The following is a 27644-nucleotide window of genomic DNA, read 5'->3' as shown; positions in this document are numbered from 1 at the left end:
GCATGGGCCCTAGGTGCGCGGGCTCAGTAATTGTGGCTCGCGGGCTCTAGAGCACAGGCTCAGTAGTTGGGACACACAGGCTTAGTTGCCCTGTGGCATGTGGGATCTTCCCGGACCAGGGCTTGAACCCGTGTCCCCTGCACTGGCAGGCGGATTCTTAACCACTGCGCCACCAGGGAAGCCTGAGTGATGGTTTGACTTAATTAGGCACATAACCCATTTTTATTATAGAAAGAAATATACATATAAAAAGATCATGTCACTTAGTCCCACTGTTCAGTTAACCAGTTCACATCTAGTGCATATCATTCCAGATATTTTTGGTGTACATACACATGTATAAATATTTTTACAAAAATAGCATACTGTGAATACCATCTATAATGGTACCGTGGCATCTTTATCTTACTTGATGTGCATATAAGTCTGTATCATTAAGACTGCGTAGCCTCCTGCTGGACATACAGCAGAATTTACTTAATTCCCTGCCACTGGACATTTCTGTCTAATATTTAGACAATGTAAACAACACCTAAAACAACATCTTTGTGTATCTCTGGTATAATTACTTCCTTAGGATAAAGTCCTAGAAATGGAAGGTCTAAGAGATGATGAATATTTTAAGGCTTTACACCATTGTCTTTAGGTGGCATCTGTTATATCTTGCTTCCAAACAAATTCCTCTGTGTAGCCAGTGCCCAGGCCACAGCTTTCAGCACAGGTGAAGACGGCCAGGACGCCCCAGTCGACACTGCTGCCCAGTCTGTCGGCCTTCAGGTAGTTGAGCAGATGAGGCATGACCTGGGAAAAGGATGGCACAGTCAGAGCGCTCCTCGGCGGTGAGGAGCACGGTCTCTGCTTTCAACAGACCAGGCCTTCCTGGGGATCCTGGTCTCTCCATCTCCACACTCCACAGCAAGATTACAGACATTACGGTGTTAACGTATTTAACAATCTAAAAATACTCTGCAACTCTGTTTCTTTAAAGTCCCTCTCTATTTGGTGTCTTTCTTTTTCATTTGAGGAAGAAGTTCCTAAGTATAATAAGATCAGCTGATCTATTTGACCTGGCTGTTAACCTAATTATTTATTAATAATATGCCACAAAATAGGGATGAGGCTTCTATTTGGGCAACTTTTATTTTGGGTTATTTACAACCTGAATAGCAAATGCTGTTACTATGACTCTGAAGAAACACTAACCTAGTAGAATACAAAAAGGAAATCTATTGATGTATTTGTATAGACTAGAAATGGGTCTTATGAGTCAGTGGTCTCATGGGAAAGAGTTAAGAGCCAGCACTGCCACTACTGTTATCAAATTGCCTTATACAACCACCGTCAGCTCATCTTGGGCGTCAGTCAGAGCTCTGGCAGTAAGAACCAATCAGTTTTGGATCAGTCCTCAAAAATCCTTTTTTTATCCTAAGAAACAAATATCGCTTTATAACGTTAGTGAATCCACAGTTCAAGAGCACTTCCGCACAACCCAAATGGATCTTGATGCTAACAATTTCTTTCGGGGGAAAAAAATTTTTACCTTAATGATTACATTAATTTGTTCTCCTAACAAATCTACAAACCAAGACTAAACAGAGTAAGCGTTCTGAAACACTCTCACAAAGGACAGAGTCAAAGACTGTAAAAAAGGTATATTATTTTAAATTATAAAGGTAACAATAGAGGCACTAAAATAATATTGACCCTAACCCTAACCCTAACCCTAACCACACTGGGAAGTGGGCGATGGTCTAGATGGTGTGCATGACTACATTTAAATCCTCACTACTGCAAAAGTCAGTCAACAGATAATGTCTAAAAAACTAGTAAACCGGTAAGTCTCAGAAAAAGCATGCTATTTAAACATAGAAATAACTACCAGATAACCAGTAAAAGATAATTCCCTCCTTGCAACAAGTCCTAAGGTGGGGCAGGAAACTACTAATTTTCATTATAGGGAACCTTCCATAATACCATAGGGACCCATACACATATGTTGCTTTGGCAGTTTTTTAATGCTTAAAATTATAAATCAGGGTAATTATATACTAAAATAGTACTTATTTAAGGTCATACCTGGAATTCAAATATTCTCTTGGCACCACAGGGGCAATCTGGAATCTCCTTTTCTTGAGGGATATTTTCACCAGAGATCCAGATGGGGGCAATCCCTCTGCCATATCTGAGAATCTAAAATCAATCAGGATCAGTTTAAATCACCAACATCTCATGTGATCTGAGGATCATCTAGAGAAACTCTGTACATACTCTTACAATTGATGAAACGCTCATCTGAAAACCACTTTACTGTCTGTTCCCCTGCGCCCCTCCACTGGGCACCATTAATACCGTTCTCAGTGTCATCAAAGGCAGCGGTGCCCAACCTTTTTGGCACCAGGGACCGGTTTCATTTCGTGGAAGACAATTTTTCCACGGACAGGGAGGGGGAAGGGGGGTGGTTCAGGCGTTAATGCGAGCGATGCGGAGTGGCAGATGAAGCTTCATGGTCCCAGTCCTCGGCCCCGGGTTTGGGGACCCCTGATCAAAGGGACTGTTTCCGCTTATCTGATTCAGGATATCCAAATTATTTTTCTTAGGTGTCCATATGGTTAGAATCTGAATCCTATGACTATTTTGTGAAGAGACTAACAATAATCCTATTTCCCCATTACCAGGTTGTGAATCTAAAATGCAGCCCAGGGTTTGTGCTTACCTTCACACAGATATACGGAACCTTAGTTTACAATTTTTAAAGGAATAAATACCAAGTGAGCCACAGTGTTTAGATAAATAAAACAGAAGTAAATTTTGTTATAATAACATCTCATATAACAAATGAGTGACTTTCCTCAATATTTCTTGTTAAAAGCATATGCGTTGCTAAAAACTACCTTCTCAGTATTTAGGACCTAGACCTACTCTTCCTATAAGCCCCTGGATATTTATTTGCTCTAGCGACTGGCTTATGGGAATTTAGCTGTCTTCTTTAGTGATTTATGTTTATGGTGAGGGAAGTTAAGGGGAATAAAGTTAATGGAAGAAAAGCGGCAAAGGGAAACATTTGCTGAATACTTACTGTGAGTCTACAATGTACCTTAATCCTCAAAACCACTCTTTTTTTTTTCCCCCACGCTGTAGATAGTTACATCAGAAGGTCGATGTGTAATTCAAGAAGCCAGAATTCTTCATAACAGCAAAACCCATTATTATTTTCACAAAACCACAGTGGCCTTCGTGCCAATGTGGCAGGTTGGTTTCTTAATTCCCCAACCAGGGATCGAACCTGGGCCCCCAGCAATGGAAGTGCAGAGTCCTAACCACTGGACTGCCAGGAATTCCCTAACTCAGGGTTTATACCCCTAAAACACCACCTGAAAAGAACAGAAGGAGCTGTATATGAATTCTATTTTACCTGTTCTGGTTCAAGGGATATTTTGGTTTTAAACTTCTGGAAAATTCTATCTTCCCTAGATTCATGTTTTGCCATGGAATCCAATTCTTCCTCAGGTGCTTCACCTAAAAAATTATCAACATAACTATTATGCAACAGGAATAATCTCCATGTCTTGACAATAAACACATGCTGAGGGAGGCCAGTTTTAAACAACCAACTTAGTGTTAAATCAGACAGTGAAGGCCAGATGTTTCCACAGGCTTTCCTATTTTAATTCATTAATGTTTGTGCTTTAAGACCATCTGACTTTGCAGGTACTCCATGAAGCATTATTACTATGCCGGCTCCTAGTAAGAGCTTCTCTTTAAAACTGCAAATTAAAAGAACAGACCCCAAGTCCCAGTCTGAGGACTGCTGTGCCCAGCCCACGAAAGCGCACCCCAAAAACACGAGCCCCGCTTATCACTAGTGTCCTTCACCCACCTGGACTCTTATTTCCAATCTCTTCATGTTTCATCTCTCCTTTCCCTTACACTCATACAGTTATCACATGCCCTAACCCTACCAGCTCACTCCTTCACACTCACCTCTGGAATCTCAGCTACCTGAAACACCGCCATCCCCAACAGGATCGAGTCTTTGTAACTCAGAAGACATTTCTGATACCCTGAATGGGAACTGTAAGCCAGTAAGCTGACATTCTAATCTAAAATTTAATTTAGATTCTGAAATCTACATTTTGTGGTGGTTAAGAGCTCAAGTTTTGGAGTCAATAAGATGTGAGTTCAAACTTCAGTTCTAGAACTTAACAACTTTAGTCAGTTATACAACCAAACAAGTTATACCCAGAACCTCAAATTCCTCACTGCAAAATGGGGCAGAGTTTCTAACATACTGTTCTGATGTCAAGATTTTAGTAAGATCATGCACAAAAGGCCCGTGGTACAGAGTAAGTGTGGGATAAATTTTGGCTACTGCTCAGCCGCAGCACAGGCACTGCTCCAGAGTATGATAACCTTGTGGTAACTGACAAGATCAAGTATCTGAAACTTGCCAGATAAAAGGGCCCCTGCTGCCCACCAAACACTGCGAGGCACTCTCATGTCCACCATCTCAATCAGAGAAACAAATCCTGGAGCCAGATAAACTTTCCAAGTTTCCAGCATCCTGTGCAGCCCCACCCAACTGACCACCTGGATGCTTCCTCTGACATCTTCACAGGAACCAGAACATACCTTATATATGCCAAGGAGGGAAGTACAGAAAGGATATCTTCAAATGAGGGAATATTTGAAAAGTATAGGTTGCAGCCTCCCAAGTGAGTTGCCTTTTCCTATCAGTGCTTCTCTTCTTGGCATATTGAGCCCTCCCTTTCAAGCATTATATTTAATCACTTAATGAAAGAGGTTTTTTCTTCTTTTTTTTACACTTTTATTGCTTATTACTTTATTGGCCCCACGTCTGAGGGAGTAGAGACAGCATGGATCAATGGCACGCACTGTCCAGATTAGATACAGCGTGGTTTCATTTCACTGGACACTCAATACAGGGAGTTCTCTCTCACCTGTTGTTGGAAATTTTCTATCAGACTCCTTCATCAGTGAATTCTTCCCCAAAGCACACTCTCTAACACTGCTACCCACCAACAAACATAGCACCCCTCTTCCTAGGTGCTTTTAAACATCTGGCACTGAATCTTCTCATATATTAGTTAAAAAGAAAAACGTTGTCTTAGCAATGATCTAAGACAGGTGTCTCCAAATTGGTTCTCTAATCCCTAGGTTTCCATGGCAGGTCCTCAGTGTCCCCTGAAATGAGTGAGAACATGTCCCTTGAGGCTGGAATGTTGGGACACTGGACCCTCTACTTTCTCTCTGCTTCAACTAGATTCAGTATTCTTCCCCCCACCTTTTTCCTTTTTTTCTTATACATATATCCCCTTGTTTAGATTTCCTTCCTATTTAGTTCACCACAGAGCACTGAGTTCCCTATGCTATACAGTAGGTTCTCATTAGTTATCTATCTTATACATAGTAGTGTATATTTAACGAATAAGTTTTGAAACTGATTCCTTACCCATGCTACCTATAATCTCTGATTCATCATCTTTTTCCACAACTTCAGGCATAATCTCATCTTCTGTTTCTATTACAATTTCAAATTCTGGAAAAAGGAAGCTGTGGTCTGGAACTGTACTGTCCAAATCACCTGAAACAAAGTAAGGTAACTAGCATCATTTGTAATCATTTAATTTGGAAGGTCAAATAATTTCCTACATCTGAAGCGTATTCCATGTCTTAACAGTTTTCCCTAGTAATTAACATATGTAGCTCCAGCATTTTAGATTATGGGTCATAAATTAAATGACTACACTAAAGCTAGGTTGGGATGTGAGCGGGCGAGACCTCACAGTGACTTCTTCATAAAGGTGTTTATGTCACTAGTTAACCAAAACTTTGAAAAGTATTACATCTTTTCTAATGTTAACGTTTATCCTCAAAATGAAAGATTTGGCCTGATAGACACTATGAAACTGAGCTGAGATTTAAAAATAAAAACAGAATTGACTGACCTGCTTGTGTACAAGCCTGCTTATGTCCCACTCTCCAGTCGAGAGTCTGATGCTCCTTACTGCAGTAATGTGCCTTGTGACACCTGGAGCATGTTTTGGGGCCTAAACAGCCACAAACTCTGCAGAGATGAGCCCCAGACTTGAGCTGGAGGCACACGGATTCTCCTGTCTCTGGCGGGGGATCCTCAGAAGGTGGCTCATAGGCGTAGAAGTCGTTTCTCCTGGGCAACTGATTCCTAAAAACTAAGGAGACAGAAGGAGAAACGTTATACATGTTTTACATAAAACAACACAGCAATTCAAATATTTGAGCCTTCACACAGGACTGAAAAGACAGTCATTTTTTAAAAAGAAACACAGAATAAAGTTTTTGCTTTCAAAGAGCTTATTTTCTGGAAAGGAAGAAAAAAAAAGTGAAAACGAGAAACTTTTTAAAGTCTATACAACTAAGCAGGCTCTTTGAGCTTGTTCAAATTAGTAACAAAAGTAACATTAAGTCAGACTACATACATATGAGAAACGTGTTGGAACCCAGGTTTCCAAAAAATTACAGATTCTATTATCTGAACGTAAGGTACCACACCTACTACCGACTGATTAACAAAAATCTAGGGGCGAAGAAGGCGCGAGCCCTTGGAACGCCCCCCCACCCCCGGAAACGCTCGCGGGGTACAGGGGAGAGGGCCGCGGCAGGGGCGCAGAGGAGGCTGCACGGTTTCTGGGCCCTGACCGCGAGCAAGGCCGCGCACCGCGCACGCGCGACCGGGGCCGCGGGCCGCTCACCGCGCACGCGCGACCGGGGCCCCGGGCCGCTCACCGCGCACGCGCTAGCCGGGCCTCGGGCCGCTCACCGCGTAGGCCGGCGCAGCACGGTGGCGTTCGGCAACAGAAAAGGAAAAGACCGCGGTGGAAGGCGTCGGCGCGGCCCGGGAGCGGCGCGTACAGCTGCAGCAGGAAGGCCAGTGGGCGGCCGCACTGCGCGCAGGCCAGCCGCGCGGGCCCCGGCAGCCCGGCTGCGCCCAGCCACGCCGGCCGGCCGCCCACCTTGCTGGGGAACTGCTCGCTGCGCAGCCGCCACGCCGGCGCCGCCTCCACGAAACCCAGCTCAGCCAGCCCGACGCTCGCGGCTGCCATGGGCGCAGGCAGCAGGCCCCTCAGACTGCCGCCCCGCTGCCGAAAGCGGAAGTCGGCGCGGAAGCGCAGTGGACGGCGGGCCAGAAGGGATTGGACGGCAGTGGAGAGGGGGCGGGGCCATGGGGAGGCCCGGCGTGGGCCCGCTTCGTTGTCCCTGACTTCCGATTGGTTGCTGGGGCAGGGGCGCGAAGCCGCTTGAGTCCTCGGGGGTCTCGTGGAGGTCTAGGAGGGCGTTTAGGTGAGCTACGTGCAGCGGAGGGCGGGCTCTCTGACTTCCTGACGGCCTGGGCACGTCCTGCGGACACTGTTGAGCGCTCTAGGTGTGGGGGCACATATCCGTTCACCTAGGGGCGGATGACCCCAGTCGCCTACTGAGCCCTGGAGGTGGGGCTGTAGGGTGCTGGGGAGAGGCAGGGTGGAGATGCTGAAGGATTCAGAAATGTCATTGGCCCAGTTGGTCCGGGAAAGGGATGGAGCGTGGCGTGAAGGGTGCAGTTAGGGAGAGGGTTTAGGATGGTGGGGAAGGGATAAGCTTAGGGGTTAGGGCCTAGAGTTAAGGGTTAGGAGTTAGGTTTGGGTTTAGGGATTGGGCCAAGGGCTAAGAGTTAGGGGTTAGTGTTGTAAAAATTAATAAGCAGAAACCTCAATTAAATAGGACTGGGAGACCAGAACCGAGAGCTCTCATGCGTTACCACAATCGCAGAGCCCCACAGTAAGAAGAAAGACTCTCATTTCCTGGCCTCAGGAAAGGACTGAGCCAGGACTCAAGGACTCAGCCAGTAAAAAGTTGTGTACTCTGCTATAGGCTTCCCAGTGTCCTCTTCCTTTCTACAGAGGTGTTTTCCTTCCCTTGACTCACGGGGATGCGCGTGTGCATTGCTGTGGTTGCAGCCCTCCAAGTTGTGATTTCCTCCCGATCCTGAGAATAAACCCATATTTGCTGGAGAAATATCTGGCTGTCTGTTTCAGGTCAACACCAGGAAAACTAACTCAGGAAATGACCTAATCCCCCTTATATACCATCTTCAGTTAAAAAAAGAAAGGTGTTGGGAGAGGGGGGAAGCCAGTTAAAGGAGGTTATCAGGCAGTGCATAGTAAACAAGGGTATGTTTGTTATATAGATTTAAGTCCAGGCCTTCTCCATAGGTAAAAGTTTCTTGAGCTTCAGTCACCCTATTCCTGGTCAGGGAGGGAGACACCCTTTCAAATGGAGATTTACCTCATAAATTCCCCTCACAGAGGGAAACACTACTTGGTTTTCTGAGATCTTGTGTGCTTTTTTTAAACCGTAACCCTAACCCTACCCTAACCCTAACCCTAACCCTAACCCTGACCCTAACCCTAACCCTAACCCTGACCCTAACCCTAACCCCATGGTGCTCAGGGTCTAGGACAGGTAGAGGGAGAATTTAAAAGGTAGAAGGCAGAGGGTTATGTTGGGGTGGGTTCAACATCCACCCCAGTAAATCAGAAGCAGGAGGTTAACATATCCTGGGGGGAGAGAGACCCTGTGGACAGAGGTCCTGGGGGTGCACTGATCATAACCCCCTGAGGTCATATGTACCTGTCTGACAGGAGGGCCTATATGCGGGCCACCTGTGTGTGAGGGGGTCGAAGTTGGGTTTGGACACAGGGTTGATGAAATGTGCTGGTACCTCCCTTTGTGGAAATGTTTTCGAATCACAGGGAAGCTGAGAGTCTTCTGGATGTTCTCTTTGTCAAGAAAAATAAATAAGATATAGGAACTTGATGGACAGATCCCTAGTGACTGATGATATCCCATCTGCAAATAGACAATGTAACTTTCTTGTTTGTTGGCTGTGCTGAGAATATGAGAATTCAGAGACAGAAAAAACATGAAATGTCCCTTGGGGCAGCTGAATGTTTTGGAGAGGTAATTCTTGATCCCAACCGAAAGCCCCTTTCCCTGCCACCCTCTGCACCGGCTCCTGGGCCTAGTCTCTGAGCTCCCCCTGCAGCCCAGCCCCTCCTGTCTCCCTGCAGAGAGGTTTGCGTCCGGGCTCACACTGACTTCCTCTCACTGTCTCTTGCACAGTAATACACGGCTGTGTCCTCGGTGGTCACAGAACTCAGCTGCAGGGAGAACTGGTTCTTGGACGTGTCAGCAGTGATGGAGATTCGGCCTTGGAAAGCAGGGTTGTAGCTTGTACTTCCTGTCCAGTACTCCATCCACTCCAACCCTTTCCCAGGGCGCGGGCAGATCCACTTCCAGTAGTAACTGCTGGTCACAGAGCCCCCGGAGACAGCACAGGTGAGGGACAGGGTCTGTGAGGGCTTCACCAGTCCTGGGCCAGACTCCTGCAGTGTCAGGTCAGACAGGACACCTGGGGACAAGGAGAATCAGTCCCTCTTAGTCACCTGCAGCCACAATCATCCCCATAGACCCTTGCCCTGAACCTGAGACACACACCTTGGGGACCTGTCACCAGGCAGAGGAAAAGACCCCACAGCTGCAACTTCTTCTAGACCACAGCTCTGCCTTCCCCAGAGACCTCAGCCCTGCCTGAGGAGCGAGCTTTGAGCCCCCACTACCCAAGGGTGGATTTTACCCTAGAGCTTGCAGGCAAGTTTGCATGTGGGGAAGCCCTGTTCTTATAAGTGGGGATGGAGTGAGGTTACACTCCCTGTGATCTTTCTGGGCCCCTGTGAGTTCTCTTCCCTTCAAACTCACTCGGTATTTGAATCTGGGTTAGGGGAGCTCTTGGTTTAAGAGATACATTGAAATCAGTTTAAAACAAGGCATCTCCTTCCTAAGCATAAGAATAAATGGTGGACTATTTCAAATCTCATGTGTTTTTCAAATTGATATTAAAGGGTTTAGCATTTGTTCAGATATTTTCTGAAACACAGCACATTTATATATCTACAACTGTCAAAATTTTATAACCATAATTTCATATGCAAATAATTATTTGATGTCTATATTGGTTTAAAAATGCTCTTAATATAAAGAACAGATCTTTCCAGTATATATATTTTTAATTTAACCGTTTACAATTTTACTGTAATTTGAGTAACTACATTCCAAACAGAGGCATGGTATGGGTTATTGATGCTGGAAGTTTTATTATTGTATTTATGGTACCCTGGGCAAAGTCCTCTCTTATGCCAGCTCATGTCATATTGCAGAGGATCCAATCTAATCACATCAGAAATAATCACACTCTTATACAAAGAAAACATTGAAAATAAAAAGTGACTGTGCATCTGTGTAATCCAGCCTCTTCCAGGGTTGAAATGATTATGGCAGAGGATTAACTAATCTACTGTCTCTGTCTACTATTATCTGTGAAGTTCGAGTTCAGGGTGGGAAATTGAAAAGGGTTCATAGCATACATTTGGTCATAGTAATGTAAACTTTAACCCTGACAGGAAACCCCTCACTCCCAGCCTCCCTCTCCCGTGTCCCTGGGGCTGGGCCCCGTGGTCAGAGGGTCCAGGGCTTCCCCACATAGTATATAAAGTTCTTAACACATTATGAACACCATCTTTTGTCATATATATGATTTTGAAATACATTTTCCCAATCTACATTTGTCTTTTCATTTCCTTAATGATATCTTTTGTGGGACAAATGTTTTTAATTTTTTAACAAAGTCAAATTTATCAATATCTTCTTGAATGGATCCTTTTTTTTTGATGTTTTATCTAAAAACTCATCAGACAATGGTCATCCTCTATTGTCCACAGGATGGAAAAGCCTGATATGAACATAGAGGGCACTAAAACTGGTAGAGCTGTGTTAGAATCCTTAATGTCACTGAAATCTGATTTCTTTTGCCCTCTGACCAGGAGACCAACATTTCCAAGCATGAAGTACTGTTTCACCTCAAAGATTAATTCATTTGATTGGACTTTACAATGTGAATTGCTGTAGTGTATTTTAGCCTAGATAAGCAGACTTATCCCTGAGAAACTGTACATTTAATTGTCAGGCAGATGTGGAAGATACATCAAAGGACGTGCTAAGTAGAGAGGACAGGAGAAACCACCTGAGGGGTGATTTGAAGAAGATGGAAGTGACCAGCGAGGACTAAAGCTACAGAGAGGTTGTGCAGAATGAGACATAAAGAGGATTCATTGGAGCTAATGTCTGAGAACGTTCCTTATCCCAGTAAGAGCAATGTGTACAGTCATTTGTGCAGAACTAACATGAAAACAAGGGAAAGAGAGAACGGAACTTGCAAGACATGAACGTGTGGAGGGTATTCACCCCTCTCAGCTTGACTTGCAGTGTGATAGATCCCTTGAACCTGGATGGGTGGTGGGAGTTTAAAGAATGTTCTCCAGTGAAGTTGCTAAGACAAGCACTCAGGAGATGCTCAGTTACTGGATTGTCGGGGTGACGGTGTCCCTTAGTGGTCACTCTGGGCCATGCAGGCCGTGTGACCCTGGTGTCCCCTTTTAAAAAAAATTTTTATTGGAATATATGTGCTTTACAATATTGTGTTAGTTTATACTGTTCAGCAAAGTGAATCAGCTATATGTATACCTATATCCCCTCTTTTTTGGATTTGGTTTTTGTTTTTTTCTTGTCTGAGAAATTTTTTATATCCTCTCCTATTCTAAATGATAACCTTTCTGTGTAGATTATTCTAGGTTGCAGATTTTTCTCTTTAAAGACTTTGAATATATTTTGCCATTCCCTTGTGTCCTGAAGAGTTTCTGTAGGAAATCAGCTGATAGCCTTATGGGGGTTCTCTTGTAATTAACTCTTTGTTTTTCTCTTGGTGCCTTTAGAATCTTCTCTTTAACTTTTGCCATTTTTTATTATAATATGTCTTGGTGTAGGTCCATTTGGGTTCATCTTGTTTGGGAACCTCTGTGCTTCCTGTATCTGGATATCTGTTTTGTTCTTTAGGTTTAGGAAATTTTCAGCCATAAATTCTTCAAATACATGTTCAACCCCTTTTTCTCTTTCTTCTCCTTCTAGAATCCCTATTATGTGTAGATTGACCCATCTTATGTTATCCCATATTACTTTCATTTTGTTTTTTGCATTTGGCTTTTTGTCTGCTGATTTGATTGGGTAATTTCCATTATTCTATCTTCCAGGTCACTTATTCTTTCTTCTGCATTATTCATTCTGCTATTTATTGCTTTGAGCTCAGCTTTCATCTCGGCAAATGAATTTTCTAATTTTTCTTGGCTTCCCCTTGTAGTTTCTAGTTCCTTTTTACAGTAATCTGCATTTCTGTCAATAGCCTTTCTTAATGCCTTCAGTATTTTCATTACTGACTTTTTGAACTTGATGTCTGTTAGACTGAAGAGGTCTGTTTCATTGTTTGTTCCTTCAGGGGAATTCTCTTGGTCTTTTAACTGAGAGTGGTTCTTCTGCTTCTTCGTTAGGCTTACGTTTCTCTTACTCTGTGAGTTCAGCAGAAACAAATATCTACTGTAGTCTTGGAGGGCTATTTATATGCTGAAGCGTCCCTACGTAGCTTGCGTGGGTTTAATTTTTTTTGGCGTGAGGGTTGTTCTTGGTTTGGATGCTTATGGTCTCTTTCCTCAGCATGTGCTGGCCTGTGTGCACTTTGCCAGGAAGGTGGAGGTAGCACTTGGCTCACGGCTGAGGGCCCCTTGGCAGAGGTAGCAGAGTACACACAACCCAGGGGAGCGAGGGCAGTGGTTGTCACTGAGTCATGGACCCTCAGCAGTGGCGGCGGGTACCGTGCACACCCCTGGGGAGGTGGGACAGTGGCTGGTGCTGGGTTGCGGGATCCTCAGCAGTGGTGGGGCATTGAGCTCACCCCCAGGGTGTGGGGGGGGGTAATGGTGGCACTGGGTCACAGGAAGCTTGGCAGTGGTGGTGGGTCACATGCACTCCCAGGGAGGCGGGGGCAGGAGTTGGCACCGGGCTGTGGGACCCTTGGTGTTGTTGGGCCGCGAATGCTCGCTGGAAGGTGGGAGCAGTGAGCTGCACCTGCACGCAGGACATACGGCTGTAGCAGTGATCTGCACTGCTTCTGTAGTCCGAGATGCCGGCAGCGGCTAGTGCCAGCTCCCGTAGCTCATGTAGGCAGTGCCCTGATGGCTGAGAGGCCACGGAGAAAGATGTTACTTTGGTGGACCAGCCCCTCTCCTCCCACACCTCCCAACAATGGCACCCTGCCTCTCTGGCGGGCCCAGGTTTTTTTCCTGGACTCCCTCGGTTGCGGCGCACCACACCCTAGACCCTTCAAACTGTCTTCGCACAGCCACTCCCAGTCCTCTCCACAGGGTCTAACCTCCAAAGCCCAAGCCCCAGCAACCAGCCCCCACCCCAGCGGAAGAGTGTCTCAGGCTGGTGCATGCCAGTCAGCACCTATTGTCTCTGCACGTGTCTATCTGCTTTGCCCTCTGCACACCTCTTGCTGCACTCATCTCCAAGGCTCCAAAGCTCCCCCTCTGTCCCTGTCAGTGGGAGGACTTCCCAGTGTGTGGAAACCTTTCCTCTTTCAGTGCTCCCTCCCAGCAGTGCAGAACCTGTCCTGATTAATTTCTCTCTCTCTGTTTTTCCTTTTGCCCTACCCAGTTACATGGAAATTTTCTTGCCCTTTTGGAGGTCTGAGGTCTTCTGCCAACATTCAGTAGATGTTCTGTGAGATTCGATCCACATGTAGGTGTATCTTTGATGTATCTGTGGGGAGAAGGTGAGGGATCTTGATCCCTCCCCCATTTATCTATTTTTTTTAACTCATTTTCTAGTTTTGAAGTGAAATAGGTAGTCATACTCTATAGTTGATGTTTGATGGCTGAACCTTAAGGCTCATTTCTCACTCTACTGATTCTGCTCACACATGGGACATCTGGTAGGAAAGCATAGCTTCTGTCTCCTTTGATATTGGTGGAAGATTGGAACCACAGGAGCCCCTTCAGAGAGAGGGGCCCTTGCTTTTCCCCACCCCTGAAGCACAGTAAAAACCCTGAACCAGTCCCCACTCCTCTCTATATAAGGCCATTTCTGACTTGCTGAAAGGCCTGACATTCTCTCAACAGACACCTTAATAGTGGAGGTGATAACACTCATATTCTTTTGGGGTGTGCGTGTGTCCCATCATCAAAGGAGACATCCATACCTAGCTTCAGTTGGGATCGTTGTGTCCTTTCTTGGTGTCACCTACTATTAAAGCTGTGAGTGTGGTGTCAAGACAAAGAGCATGGCCACCAGCAATGTTTCCTATATGGCTTCGGATTTATAACACCTCTTCCGCCTGACCCCAGCCTGCACTTTATGCCGTTCCCTGCTGGCTAGCTGGGGTGATGGACTGGGGTTTGCTGATCTGCATTTTTGAGTTCCACAGAGACTCTTCTATAGATGCAGCTGACTCAACATAGATTTGATAATTGATTGACATTTAGGGACAGGAGTCAGCGACTGTAACTGACTCTGCCTTTTGTGCATGTGAGAGTAGTTTTCTCTTATTCCAACAAATCTTCTATGAGATACTGAATATTTATGCAGAGAATCATGAGCCCAGAGAGGTTCCACAGGGAAAACTGCTACATGGATAGGAAGTTGCAGACCCTGACAGGAAACCAGCCCTTAACTTATATCTGCACATGTTCCTGGAGCTAAAGCACACAATTGTGGTTCCTGAGCGCTCCCTACATCCCCTCTCCTATCTCCCTGCAGGGAGGTTTGTGTGTGGGCTCACACTGACTTACCCTCATTGTGTATCTTTTGCACAGTTATACAGGGCTGTGTCCTCGGTGGTCACAGAGCTCAGCTGCAGGGAGAACTTGTTCCTGGATATGTCCCTGGAGATGGAGACGGTACTCATGAGTTATGGGTTATATGCTGTGCCACCAGCAAAATGTATGCATCCCATCCACTCTAGCTCCTTCCCTAGGAGCTGGCATATCCAGGTCCAATCATATGCATTGGTTGTGATGCAGAATCCAGAGACAGCACAAGTGAGGGAGAGGGTCTGGGAGGGCTTCACCAGTCTGGGTCCTAATTCCTGCAGCTGCACCTGGGACAGGACACCTGTGAACAAAGAGAATCAGTCACTGTCAGTCACCTGCAGTCACAGCCAACACCATAGACCTGTGTCTGACACCTGAGACCCTCACCTTGGGGACCTGTCACCAGGCGGAGGAGAAGATCCCACAGCCTCATCTTCTTCTAGACCACAGCTCTGCCTTCCCCCCAAGACCTCAGTCTTTCAGAGGATAGAGCTGTGAGCTCCCACAGACAAAGGGTGGATTTTACCCTCAAGCTTGAAGTAAATTTGAATGTGGGCAAGCCTGTTCTTTCAACTGGCGAGGGACTGAGTCAGGCTTCCCTCGTCCTTCCTTCTTTCTTTCCCTGTCATCTCTCTTGTGATGTGGTTCTCACCAACCCCAGGCGCTTATTATATTGTTTTGTTGTTTCCTAACTTGAGTTTCAGACCACCCTTGTGCACCATTCGTCCTGTGAATCTGTGATTTGAGAGGATGTCCTGTGGTGAAAGCACCAGGTGGGTCCACAGGAAGTTTCATTCCATTGCACACCTCAAAAACCACATTTTTTCCTTGCATCAGTACAATATCTGGATCATCATTACTCCATTCTAATATTTATGGCTCCATTAACAGATATTGAGAAAAAATAGCATTTTCCAGGTCAATAGCCACAAACAAGATACCAGTGTTAGATTAATTTTCTCAGCAATAAAATCACAGCTGATAGAGTAGCTTCACTGGAGTCACCACCACACAGTGAAGCTCACAATAATCTACTGTGATTCGCCAAGCTCCATGACTCATGCACAGACCAAAAGGTGAGTTGAGAGAAACAAGAAGAACTACGATTGTGCAGGCTGTGGAACAAGAACCACATTCACAGAAAGATAGACAAAATGAAAAGTCAGAGGACCATGTACCAGATGAAGGAACAAGATAAAACCCTAGATGAAGTGGAGAGAGGCAACCTTCAGAAAAAAAAAATTCAGAATAATGATAGTGAAGATGATCCAGGACCTCGGAAACAGAATGGAGGCAAAGGTTGAGAAGATGCAAGAAATATTTAACAAAGACATAGAAAAATTAAAGAACAAACACCTAGAAGAATTAAAGAACAAACAAAGAGAGATGAACAATGCAATAACTGAAATGAAAAATACACAAGAAGGAATCAATAGCAGAATAACTGAGGCAGAAGAACGGATAAGTGAAGACAAAGAAGACATTTTGTCTTTGGAAGACAAAATGGTGGAATTCACTGCCATGGAACAGAATAAAGAAAAAATAATGAAAAAAAAAGAAGACAGCCTAAGAGACCTCTGGGACAACAGTAAACACACCAACATTCGCCTTATAGGGGTCCCAGAAGGAGAAGAGAGAGACAAAGGACCCGAGAAAATATTTGAGGAGATTATAGTCGAAAATTTCCCTAACATGGGAAAGGAAATAGCCACCCAAGTCCAGGAAGCACAGACAGTCCCAGGAAGGATAAACCCAAGGAGAAACACGCCGAGACACATAGTATCAAATTGACAAAAATTAAAGAGAAAAAAAAATTATTGAAAGCAACAAGGGAAAAACGACAAATAACATAACATACAAGGGAACTCCCATAAGATTAACAGCTGATTTCTCAACAGAAACTCTACAAGTCAGATGGGAGTGGCATGATATATTTAAAGTGACGAAAGGGAAGAACCTACAACTAAGATTACTCTACCCAGGAAGGATCTCATTCAGATTCGACGTAGAAATCAAAAGCTTTACAGAGAAGGAAAAGCTAAGAGAATTCAGCACCACCAAACGAGCTCTACAACAAATGCTAAAGGAACTTCTCTAAGTGGGAAACACAAGAGAAAAAAAGGACTTACAAAAACAAACCTAAAACAATTAAGAAAATGGTAATAGGAACATACATATGGATAATTACCTTAAACGTGAATGGATTAAATGGTCCAACCAAAAGACACAGGCTCTCTGAATGGATACAAAAACAGGACCTATATATATGCTTTCTGTAAGAGACCAACTTCAGACCTAGGGACACATACAGACTGAAAATAAGGGGATGGAAAAAGGTATTCTATGCAAATGGAAATCAAAAGAAAACTGGAGTAGCAAAACTCATATCAGATTAAATAGACTTTAAAATTAAGAATGTTACAAGAGACAAGGAAGGACACTACATAATGATCAAGGGATCCATCCAAGAAGATGATATAACAATTATAAATATATATGCACCCACATAATAACACCTCAATACATAAGGCAACTGTTAACAGCTATAAAAGAGGAAATCGACAGTAACACAATAATAGTGGGGATTTTAACACCTCACTTACACCAATGACAGATCATCCAAACAGAAAATTAATAAGGAAACACAAGCTTTAAATGACACAATGGACCAGATAGATTTAATTGATATTTATAGGACATTCCATCCGAAAACAGCAGATTACACTTTCTTCTCAAGTGCACATGGAACATTCTCCAGGATAGATCATATGTTGGGTCACAAATCAAGCCTCAGTAAATTTAAGAAAATTGAAATCATATCAAGCATCTTTTCTTACCACAAAGCTATGAGATTAGAAATCAATTACAGGGAAAAAACCGTAAAAACACAAACACATGGAGGCTAAACAATACACTACTAAATAACCAAGAGATCACTGAATAAATCAAAAAATACCTAGAGACAAATTACAATGAAAACACGACGATCCAAAACTTATGGGATTCAGCAAAAGCAATTGTAAGAAGGAAGTTTATAGCAATAAAAACAAAGAAAACAATAGCAAAGAACAATACAACTAAAAGCTGGTTCTTTGAGAAGATAAACAAAATTGATAAACCATTAGCCACACTCATCAAGAAAAAGAGGGAGAGGACTCAAATCAATAAAATTAGAAATGAAAAAGGAGAAGTTACAACAGACACTGCGGAAATACAAAGCATCCTAAGAGACTAGTACAAGCAACTCTATGCCAATAAAATGGACAACCTTGAAGAAATGGACAAATTCTTAGAAAGGTATAACATTCCATGACTGAACCAGGAAGAATAGAAAATCTGAACAGACCAATCACAGGTAATGAAATTGAAACTGTGATCACAAATCTTCCAACAAACAGAAGTCCAGGACCAGATGGCTTCACAGGTGAATTCTATGAAACATTTAGAGAAGAGCTAACACCTATCCTTCTCAAAACTCTTCCCAAAATTTGCAGAGGAAGGAACACTCCCAAACTCATTCTATGAGGCCACCATCACCCTGATACCAAAACCAGACAAAGATACTACCAAAAGAAAAAACAAACTACAGACCAATATCACTGATGAATAAAGATGCAAAAATCCTCAACAAAATACTTGCAAACAGAATCCAAAAACACATTAAAAGGATCATACACCATGATCAAGTGGGATTTATCCCAGGGATGCAAGTATTCTTCAATATACGCAAATCAATCAATGTGATACACCATATTAACAAACTGAAGAAGGAAAACCATATGATCATCTCAATAGGTGCAGAAAAAGCTTTTGACAAAATTCAACACCCCATTTATGATAAAAACTCTCCAGAAAGTGGGCATAGAGGAAATCTACCTCAACATAATAAAGGCCATATACCACAAACCCACAGTAAACATCATTCTCAATGGTGAAAAACGGAAAGAATTTCCTCTAAGATCAGGAACAAGACAAGGATGCCCACTTTCACCACTATTATTCAATATAGTTTTGGAAGTCCTAGCCACGGCATTCAGACAAGAAAAAGAAATAAAAGGAATAGAAATTGGAAAAGAAGAAGTAAAACTGTCACTCTTTGCAGATGACATGATTCTATACATAGAGAATCCTAAAGATGCCACCAGAAAACTACTAGAGCTAATCAAAGAATTTGGTAAAGTTGCAGGATACAAAATTAATGCACAGAAATCTCTTGCATTCCTATACACCAATGATGATAAACCTGAAAGAGAAATAAAGGAAACACTCCCATTTACCACTGCAACAAAAAGAATAAAATACATAGGAATAAACCTACCTAGGGAGAAAAAAGACCTGTATGCAGAAAACTATGAGACACTGATGAAAGAAATTAAAGATGATACAAACAGATAGAGAGATATACCATATTCTTGGATTGGAAGAATCAATATTGTGAAAATGACTATAATACCCAAAGTAATCTACATTACCAATGGCATTTTTTACAGAACTAGAACAAAAAATCTAAAAATTTGCATGGAGACAAAAAAGACCCCAAATAGCTAAAGCAGTCTTGAGGGGAAAAAACGGAGCTGAAGGAATCAGACTCCCTGACTTCAGACTATACTACAAAGCCACAGTAATCAAGACAATATGGTACTGGCACAAAACAGAAATATAGATCAGTGGAACAGGATAGGAAACCCAGAGATAAACCCATGTACCTATGGTCAACTAATCTATGACAAAAGAGGCAAGGATATACAATCTAGAAAAGACAGTCTCTTCAATAAGTGGTACTGGGAAAACTAGACAGCTACATGTAAAAAAATGAAATTAGAAAACTCCCTAACACCACATACAAAAATAAACTCAAAATGGATTAGAAACCTAAATGTAAGACCGGACACTATAAAACTCTTAGAGGAAAACATAGGAAGAACACTTTATGACATAAATCATAGCAAGATCTTTTTTGATCCACCTCCTAGAGCAACGGAAATAAAAACAAAATTAAACAAATGGGATCTAAAGAAAGTTAAAAGCTTTTGCAAAACAAAGGAAACTACAAACAAGACGAAAAGACAACCCTCAGAATGGGAGAAAATACTTGCAAATGAATCAATGGACAAAGGATTAATGTCCAAAATATATAAACAGCTCCTGTAGCTCAATATTAAGAAAAACAAACAACCCAATCAAAAAGTGGGCAGAAGACCTAAATAGATATTTCTCCAAAGAAGGCATACAGATGGCCAAGAAGTACATGAAAAGCTGCTCAACATCACTAATTATTAGAGAAATGCAAATCAAAACTACAATGAGATATCATCTCACACCGGTCAGAATGGCCATCATCAAAAAATCTACGAACAACAAATGCTGGAGAGGGTGTGGAGAAAAGGGAACCCTCTTGCACTGTTGGTGGGAATGTAAATTGATACACCCACTATGCAGAATAGTCTGGAGGTCCCCTAAAAAACTAAAAATAGAATTACCATATGACCCAGCAATCCCACTACTGGTCATATACCCAGGGAAAACCATAATTCAAAAAGATACATGCACCCCAATGTTCATTGCAGCACTATTTACAATAGCCAGGTCATGGAAGCAACCTAAATGCCCATCAACAGACGAATGGATAAAGAAGATTGGTACATATATACAATGGAATATTAGCCATAAAAAGGAACGAAATTGGGTCATTTGTAGAGACGTGGATGGATCTAGAGACTGTCATACAGAGTGAAGTAAGTCAGAAAGAGAAAAACAAATATCGTATATTAATGCATATATGTAGAACCTAGAGAAATGGTACAGATGAACATGTTTGAAGGGTAGAGATAGAGATACAGATGTAGGGAACAAACGTATGGACAACAGGGGGGAAAGTGGCGCAGGGGGTGGTGGTGTGATGAATTGGGAGATTGGGATTGACATATATACACTAATATGTATAAAATGGATAACTAATAAGAACCTGCTGTATAAAAAAATAAATAAAATTCTATAATTCAAAAAAAAAGAAGCTATAAGTATATATTATACAACAGAATATAGCCAATATTTTATAAAAACTATAAATGGAGTATAACCTTTAAAAATTGTGAATCACTGTATTGTATATCTGTAACTCATATAATATTGCATAGCAAGTATACTAATAAAAATTTTTATTCCAGAAAAAAAGACAGCAACAAGGGAAAAGTGACAAATAACATACAAGGGAACTCCCATAAGGTTAACAGCTGATTTCTCAGCAGAAACTCTACAAGCCAGAAGGGAGTGGCACAATATATTTAAAGGGATGAAAGGGAAGAACCTACAACCAAGATTACTCTACCCAGCACAGATCTCATTCATATTCGATGGAGAAATCAAAAGCTTTACAGACAAGCAAAAGCTAAGAGAATTCAGCACCACAAAACCAGCTCTACAACAATTGGTAAAGGAATTCTTCTAAGTGGCAAACACAAGAGAAGAAAAGGACCTACAAAAACAAACCCAAAACAGTTAAGAAAATGGTAGTAGGAACATATATATTGATAATTACCTTAAATGTGAATGGTTTGAATGCTCCAAAGAAAAGACACAGTTTCGCTGAATGGATACAAAAACAAGACCCATATATATGCTGTCTACAAGAGATCCACTTCAGACCTAGGGACACATACAGACTGAAAATAAGGGGATGGAAAAAGATATTCCATGCAAATGGAAATCAAATGAAAGCTGGAGTATCAATACTCATATCAGATAAAATAGACCTTAAAATAAAGAATGTTACAAGAGACAAGGAAGGACACTACATAACGATCAAGGGATCAACCCAAGAAGATGATATAACAATTATAAATATATATATGCACCCAACATAGGAGCACCACGATACACAGGCAAATTCTAAAAGCTATAAAAGAGGAAATCAACAGTAACACAATAGTAGTGGGAATTTTAACACCTCACAGCAATGGATCAATCATGCAGACAGAAAATTAATAAGGAAATGCAAGCTTTAAATGACACAATGGAACAAAGAGACTTAATTGATGTTTATAGGACATTCCATCCGAAAACAGCAGATTACAGGTGTGAAAGAGGGATAAATTAGGAAGTTGGGATTAACATATTCATACTACAATATATAAAATAGATAATCAACAAGGACCTATGGTATAGCACAGGATACTATTCTCCATATTTTGTAATATCATATATGGGGCAAGACTCTGAAAAAGAATATATATGCATACATGTATGTATAACTGAATCACTTTGCTGTATACCTGAAACTAATACGACATTGTAAATCAACTATACTTCAATAAAAATATACTAATTAAAAAATTTAAAAAGCCCCAAACAATAAACCTTTCTCTGCAATGAAATTTGTAATCTCATGGTGGGATAATTAGAAGTCATGGAGAGAAATTCATAAAATTATATTTAATTGGTTCAAAAGGTTATTGTCTATTTCAGCTTTTACCTGTGATTAAAATTAACAGACAGGTGTAAAAAAAAGTGGAAAATGTAAAATAACAACAACAGAAACAGCAATAATAATAATAAAGAGAAACCTCAATTGAATAAAATTGCGTGAACAGAAGGGCAATTTGGCATGCCCTTCGGTGATCTCAGAATCCAAGAAGGGGAAGAAAGTTTACATCTTCTTTTCTGGCAAGAACTCAGCCAAAAAACAAAACAAAAACAAAAGAAACAAAACATGGACTCAGTTCACTATAGCTGACTCAACTCCCTTTTTAGCTTGATAAAAGAGTTATTCTCTCCTATTTTACTGGGGACGTACACGTGGCTCATCATGACTACAGTCCCTGAATTGTAATTCTTGGTTGGTCCCAAATAAACTCATTTTTGCTATTGAAATAACCAGCAGCCTGTTTTATGTCAAAAAAGATTTACTTCCTATGACACTTTTTTTTTTCACTTTATTACTTTTTATTTTTCTGTAATTTACTGAGCAGGTCACTGGGATGGACTTGTGGAAATTCCTGCAAGCATCCTTGCTTAGAAGAGAGAAATTGGCCACAACCAACATGTAAGAGACAAGAGGAAATGATGATTAGCTGTGCTCTCCTGAGGGGAGGGATATGGTTATTGGTGAAGGTCTATTAACTTCTGTCATACTGTGTCTGGGAAACAAATTGCATGCATTTTGGTTGTTTTAATGTAATTTGAAGAATTACAACCCAAATTATTCTATGTATAAAACAAATTAAAAATTGTTATGTTTTATATGTTAAAGATCAGTTAATTTGGGGATAAATTATCATCACAAAATAAAACTCTGAAATAGTTAAGTACAGGTAGGTAGTTGTAAATATTAAAACAATCACATCCAGCCTTGGCCCTGTCTCGTCTTCTGGAGACTCAGGTCAGACCACAGACAGGGCTGTCGTCCAGGTCTCATAATCCATGAAGTAAAATTTCTGTGCAGCCTGTCCTAAGATAGATGGGGAAAGACAGACAAGCCTGACCCCATGAAATAAAGTCCCAAGTTCAGAAACAGGAAAGCTCCCTGGAATCATGATGGATGGAGCTTGCAGGGGCGGAAATGATCCAGTGGAGAAACCCCAGCTTCTGAGAAAAAACCCCTCCATGACTTCTACGCCTGCCCTGAAATTGGTCCTCTTGTTTCCTGATGGCCCTGAGCGCCCCCTGGTGGTTGGAGCGGCCCCTGCAGGGAGGGTCCTGTCTGGACTCACCCTGACTTCTCACTGTGCCTCCTGGGACAGTAATACAGGGCTGTGTCCTAGGTCATCACGGAGCTGAGCTGCAGGGAAAAATGAATCTGTGATGTGTCTCTGGAGGTGGAGAGTCATTTTTGGAGAGACAGGTTGTATGCTGTGCTATTCCTAGAACCAAAGCACCTCGGTCACTCCAGCCCTTTCCCTGGGGGCTGAGGCATCCAGTCCCAGCAGTCAGCATTCTTTGGATGGAGAATCCAGAAATAGGGCAGGTGAGGTAGAGGGTCTTCAATAGTCCTGGGCCCAACACCTACACCTGCACCTGGGACAGGACACCTGGGGAAGGAAAAGTAATGAGACATGCAGTTCACAGATGTCACCCCATAATTCCACCTTCCTCAGACCCAGGAGATGCTCACAGCTGAGAGACGCCAGCAAGAGGAGGAATAGCCAGAAGGATTTCATGTTCTTTTTGATTAAATGTTTGACTTTCAGAGAGTTATGTCAGTGAAGATGAGAACCCTGACTCCGCACAGCACAGGTGCTGTGCTTTCCCCTTGAGCCCAGGATGTGATGTGCAGGTGGGGAGAATGTTTTTATATAAAGATGGTCATGGCTGGTCCCTCTCTGGGGCTCTGGAGGAGTGTGCTTGCTGAGATCCACGGTGGACACAGCTTCTGTTCACTGACCACAGGTCCTGCCCTTCCAGAACAGGAGTGTTTGGACAAAGGATAGTCAGAGGGCAGGGGTGTGACAGTAAGCACAGCAGGACTTCCTTTCCCTTCCAGGGTTTCATGTGAAAACTTCCTGAGGACACATCCGATCCTAACGCCTAGAGCTGGGCATCTCTCACACTCCTCCTCTCGTCCTTTCCCGGCCACCTCCGGCCTCCTCCTCTGCCTCCTGCACACCTTCTCTGTATCTCTGTTCTAACTCTGAGATGCTTGTTAAACAAGTGCTGTGCACTTTCTCATTCGTCACACACCAGCTTTACACATTTCATCACACTGTGTTGGCATTTTTATTACAAATGTAGTGAGCACAGTTCAATAGCACGTGCTCTATTATTTTCTTGTTCTATATCATAATTCTTCACCTCTCATCCTATGTTTACAATGCTTTACATAGCAATACCCCCACAAATTTTGGATATACTTTAAAACGTCCTTCCTTAAAAATTCGAGTTTTGTTTGATAAGAAAAATTGCACTGTAACTTTGATCAATTTTTATATTATTCATTTCCAAGTTATACTCAAACCAATATAATTTGGACATTAAATTATCCAGAAATCATTTGTCATCTATTCTAAATTCTAAAGAATGTTACAATAGGCACATATATGTCTTTTTGGGTATGAACATCATGTCACCTCTGAAGAATGGGTGATTTTTCCTTTACAATATGATACTTTTATTTCCATATACATGTCTGTTTCTATATCATTTGTGTATTAGTAGGTGAGTGCAGCCATTACAGAATAGCAGACTGAGTGGCGTAAACAAAGGAAATACGTTTCTCTCAGATCTGGATGCTAGACGTCTAAGATCAAGGTGTTAGCAGATTTGGGTTCTTCTAAGTCCTTTCTCCTTCGTTTGCAGATGGACCCCTTCTCAATGAGTCCTCAGCTAGTCTTTTCTCTCTCTCTCTCTGTGTGTGTGTGTGTGTGCATCCCTGGTTTATTTTTGTGTTCAACATTTCTCTTCTCAAGTGTGAGAATGATCCTTGACCACATCTTAGGCAACAGGCTACTTGAAATGCTCTTCTCAACTAGTCTTGACCTGTGGGCTTCTGTGTTTGTATTTACATGACCAAGTTTTGTCAAGAAACCACTACCTCAGATTAATATGAACTCCCAACCCTTGAACTCTGATCACCCTCGATATTTGATCAAATCCATCAAATATCTTATCACATATGTGATATCTGATCACCATGGTCTCCCTTTAGCAAGAATCCTTTTGAGTCTATGTAACCAGAATCCCCTCAGCCTATATTTCTTTTGTTAGTAATTTTCAATCCATTCCACCCCACCCTCTTCTTGGCCACAAGCCCCCATTTGCCATGCTGCAGTTGGAATTAAGCTAAGTTTCCAAAGCTGCCTCAAATATGCAGCAGTGAGTTTTGTCTTCATGTTTTGCATGAGATTTATATTGGAAATATGAATATCAATCTCACAGCCCATGGCCACATACCTCATGCCTGAATGAAGCTGATCTGTCATGTATATTTTCTCCTAGGTCCACTCACAACCATTTGTGCTTAGGGACACTGTACTGTTCTTCAGTACTATGCCTGGGGGTACTTTAAACAATTGCCAAAAATCACAGAAAAGGAAAAAGCATGGCATTAGGTTGACCCCAGAAAGTGCTCATTTCTATGACAGTAGTTGCAACAAGAATAGAAAGTATCACCTTGACCGACCTTAGCTGGGAAAGTGTGTGTGTCTGTTTTGGGTGATTCAAAGAACCGGCCACATTGCAATTTTCCATGAATGAACATGAAATGACAGAAGTTATTTTAGGGTGCTAATAAAAGGTGGCAAGTAAGTGAATTTGCAGATATGGTATCTGTGACTAATGAGGATCATTGTATATGAAGTATTGGGACATTCTGACATTAGTGTGTATACCAATGCAAGCAAGCTACAGAATTCACACTGTGAAGGTTAACTGAAAGAAGGAGGGTGTGTCTCTTCCATCGACATGAACAAAAACAAAACTGAAATTAATAATGCTTAAAAATCTCATGTGCCTTCTCGGGATATTCACCAGTTTCGAGAATCAGACTCACGGGGAAAATGATGGTGAGCCTTGGTGTTGTATTGAGATCCTTTGATAAAAAGAAAAATAAAGCAGAAAAAACAACTGTAACTGCTGAGCATTAAGTGTGTGTGTTTAAACTCAACCCTACTTCAATAAAAAAATTAAAATAAAAAAATATATATGCACACACAATTTTGTGAGCATGACGTAAACCACAACGATGAAACATTAGGATGTAGAAGAGGGTCTCTGGTGGAACTACTGGGCAGGAAGAGGAAGGCACAAGTTCTAACAGGAATCCCCTCCCAGCCCCGATCCGCACCTGCTCCTGGGGCTCAGCTTTGTACTTGGTGTGTCCTGGGCACTCCCTGGTTGTTATGGGTCCCCGTGCAGGGAAGTTTGTGTCTGGGCTCACACTGACTTCCCCTCACTGAGTCTCTCGCACAGTAATACACGACTGTGTCCTCAGTTGTCAGGCTGCTCAGCGATAAATAAACTTGGCTCTTGGAGGTGATGCTGAGCCGTGACTTAAGAGTTGAGTTATGCCACTCTCTCACTTCGTCCCAGAGAGAGTGGCATGGACATATATACACTGCCAAACGTAAAATAGATAGCTAGTGGGAAGCAGCCGCATAGCACAGGGAGATCAGCTCGGTGCTTCGTGAGCACCTAGAGGGGCGGGATAGGGAGGGCGGGAGGGAGATGCAAGAGGGGGGAGATATGGGGATATATGTATATGTATAGCTGATTCACTTTGTTATAACTCAGAAACTAACACACCATTGTAAAGCAATTATGCTCCAATCAAGATGTTAAAAAAAAAAAAAAAGAGTTGAGTTATAGTCTGTGCTTCGACTGCTCCACATCGCCCCTTTCCTGGAGGCTGGCGGGCCCAGGTTACACCATAGCTGGTTAATGAGAAACCAGAGAGAGTGCAGGTGAGGGAGAGGGTGTGTGAGGCCTTCACCAGGCTGGGTCCTGACTCCAGAAGCTGCACCTGGGACAGGACACCTGTGGACAGAGTGAACCCCCGGGACTCATGGGCTCAGATGCAGCTTCCCCGCATGTTCATGTCTGAATCCCTGAGACACTCGCCTCTGGGAGCTGACAGCAGAGAGAGGAAGAACCACAGCTGGTTCATCTTCTTGTGGGTGAGATGAGTGAATCCCAGAAAATCTCTTCAAGTACGAGGAGATACCTGAATTTAAGTGTTTTTTTATCTTCTGACTTACACGGATATTTTCATGTGGGAGGGACCTTTATATAACAAGCAGTGAAAGGAGGCCCCTGTCTCTGGGGCTCCCCCTGTGAGGAGGGCGCTGACTGCCCTCAGAGAACTCAGCCCCCACCTGGGATCCTCCTCACATTCCTGGTGCCTCTTTGTCCAGGAATGAAACAATG

General features: G+C 42.6%; 2 protein-coding genes across 2 annotated transcripts; both read right to left on the bottom strand.

Annotated features, from left to right (window-relative positions):
• Nucleotides 1-193: 193 nt before the first annotated feature.
• Nucleotides 194-7152, bottom strand: PDCD2 (programmed cell death 2). Its single transcript, XM_068551730.1, has 6 exons — nucleotides 6818-7152; nucleotides 5967-6209; nucleotides 5471-5602; nucleotides 3413-3516; nucleotides 2077-2190; nucleotides 194-801 (listed from the first exon to the last, which is right to left on the bottom strand). The coding sequence occupies exons 1-6, from the start codon at nucleotides 7098-7100 to the stop codon at nucleotides 643-645; spliced, it is 1035 nt and encodes a 344-aa protein (XP_068407831.1). The 5' UTR covers nucleotides 7101-7152; the 3' UTR covers nucleotides 194-642.
• On the bottom strand, nucleotides 7121-27384 carry LOC137769706 (uncharacterized). Its single transcript, XM_068551727.1, has 5 exons — nucleotides 27339-27384; nucleotides 27108-27254; nucleotides 26659-26835; nucleotides 9127-9445; nucleotides 7121-7322 (listed from the first exon to the last, which is right to left on the bottom strand). The coding sequence occupies exons 1-5, from the start codon at nucleotides 27382-27384 to the stop codon at nucleotides 7121-7123; spliced, it is 891 nt and encodes a 296-aa protein (XP_068407828.1).
• Between the last annotated feature and the right edge of the window lie 260 nt (nucleotides 27385-27644).

This window comes from Eschrichtius robustus, chromosome 9, assembly GCF_028021215.1.
Source record: "Eschrichtius robustus isolate mEscRob2 chromosome 9, mEscRob2.pri, whole genome shotgun sequence".
Lineage (NCBI taxonomy): Eukaryota > Metazoa > Chordata > Mammalia > Artiodactyla > Eschrichtiidae > Eschrichtius > Eschrichtius robustus.
This window is presented reverse-complemented; position numbering and strand designations above follow the sequence as displayed.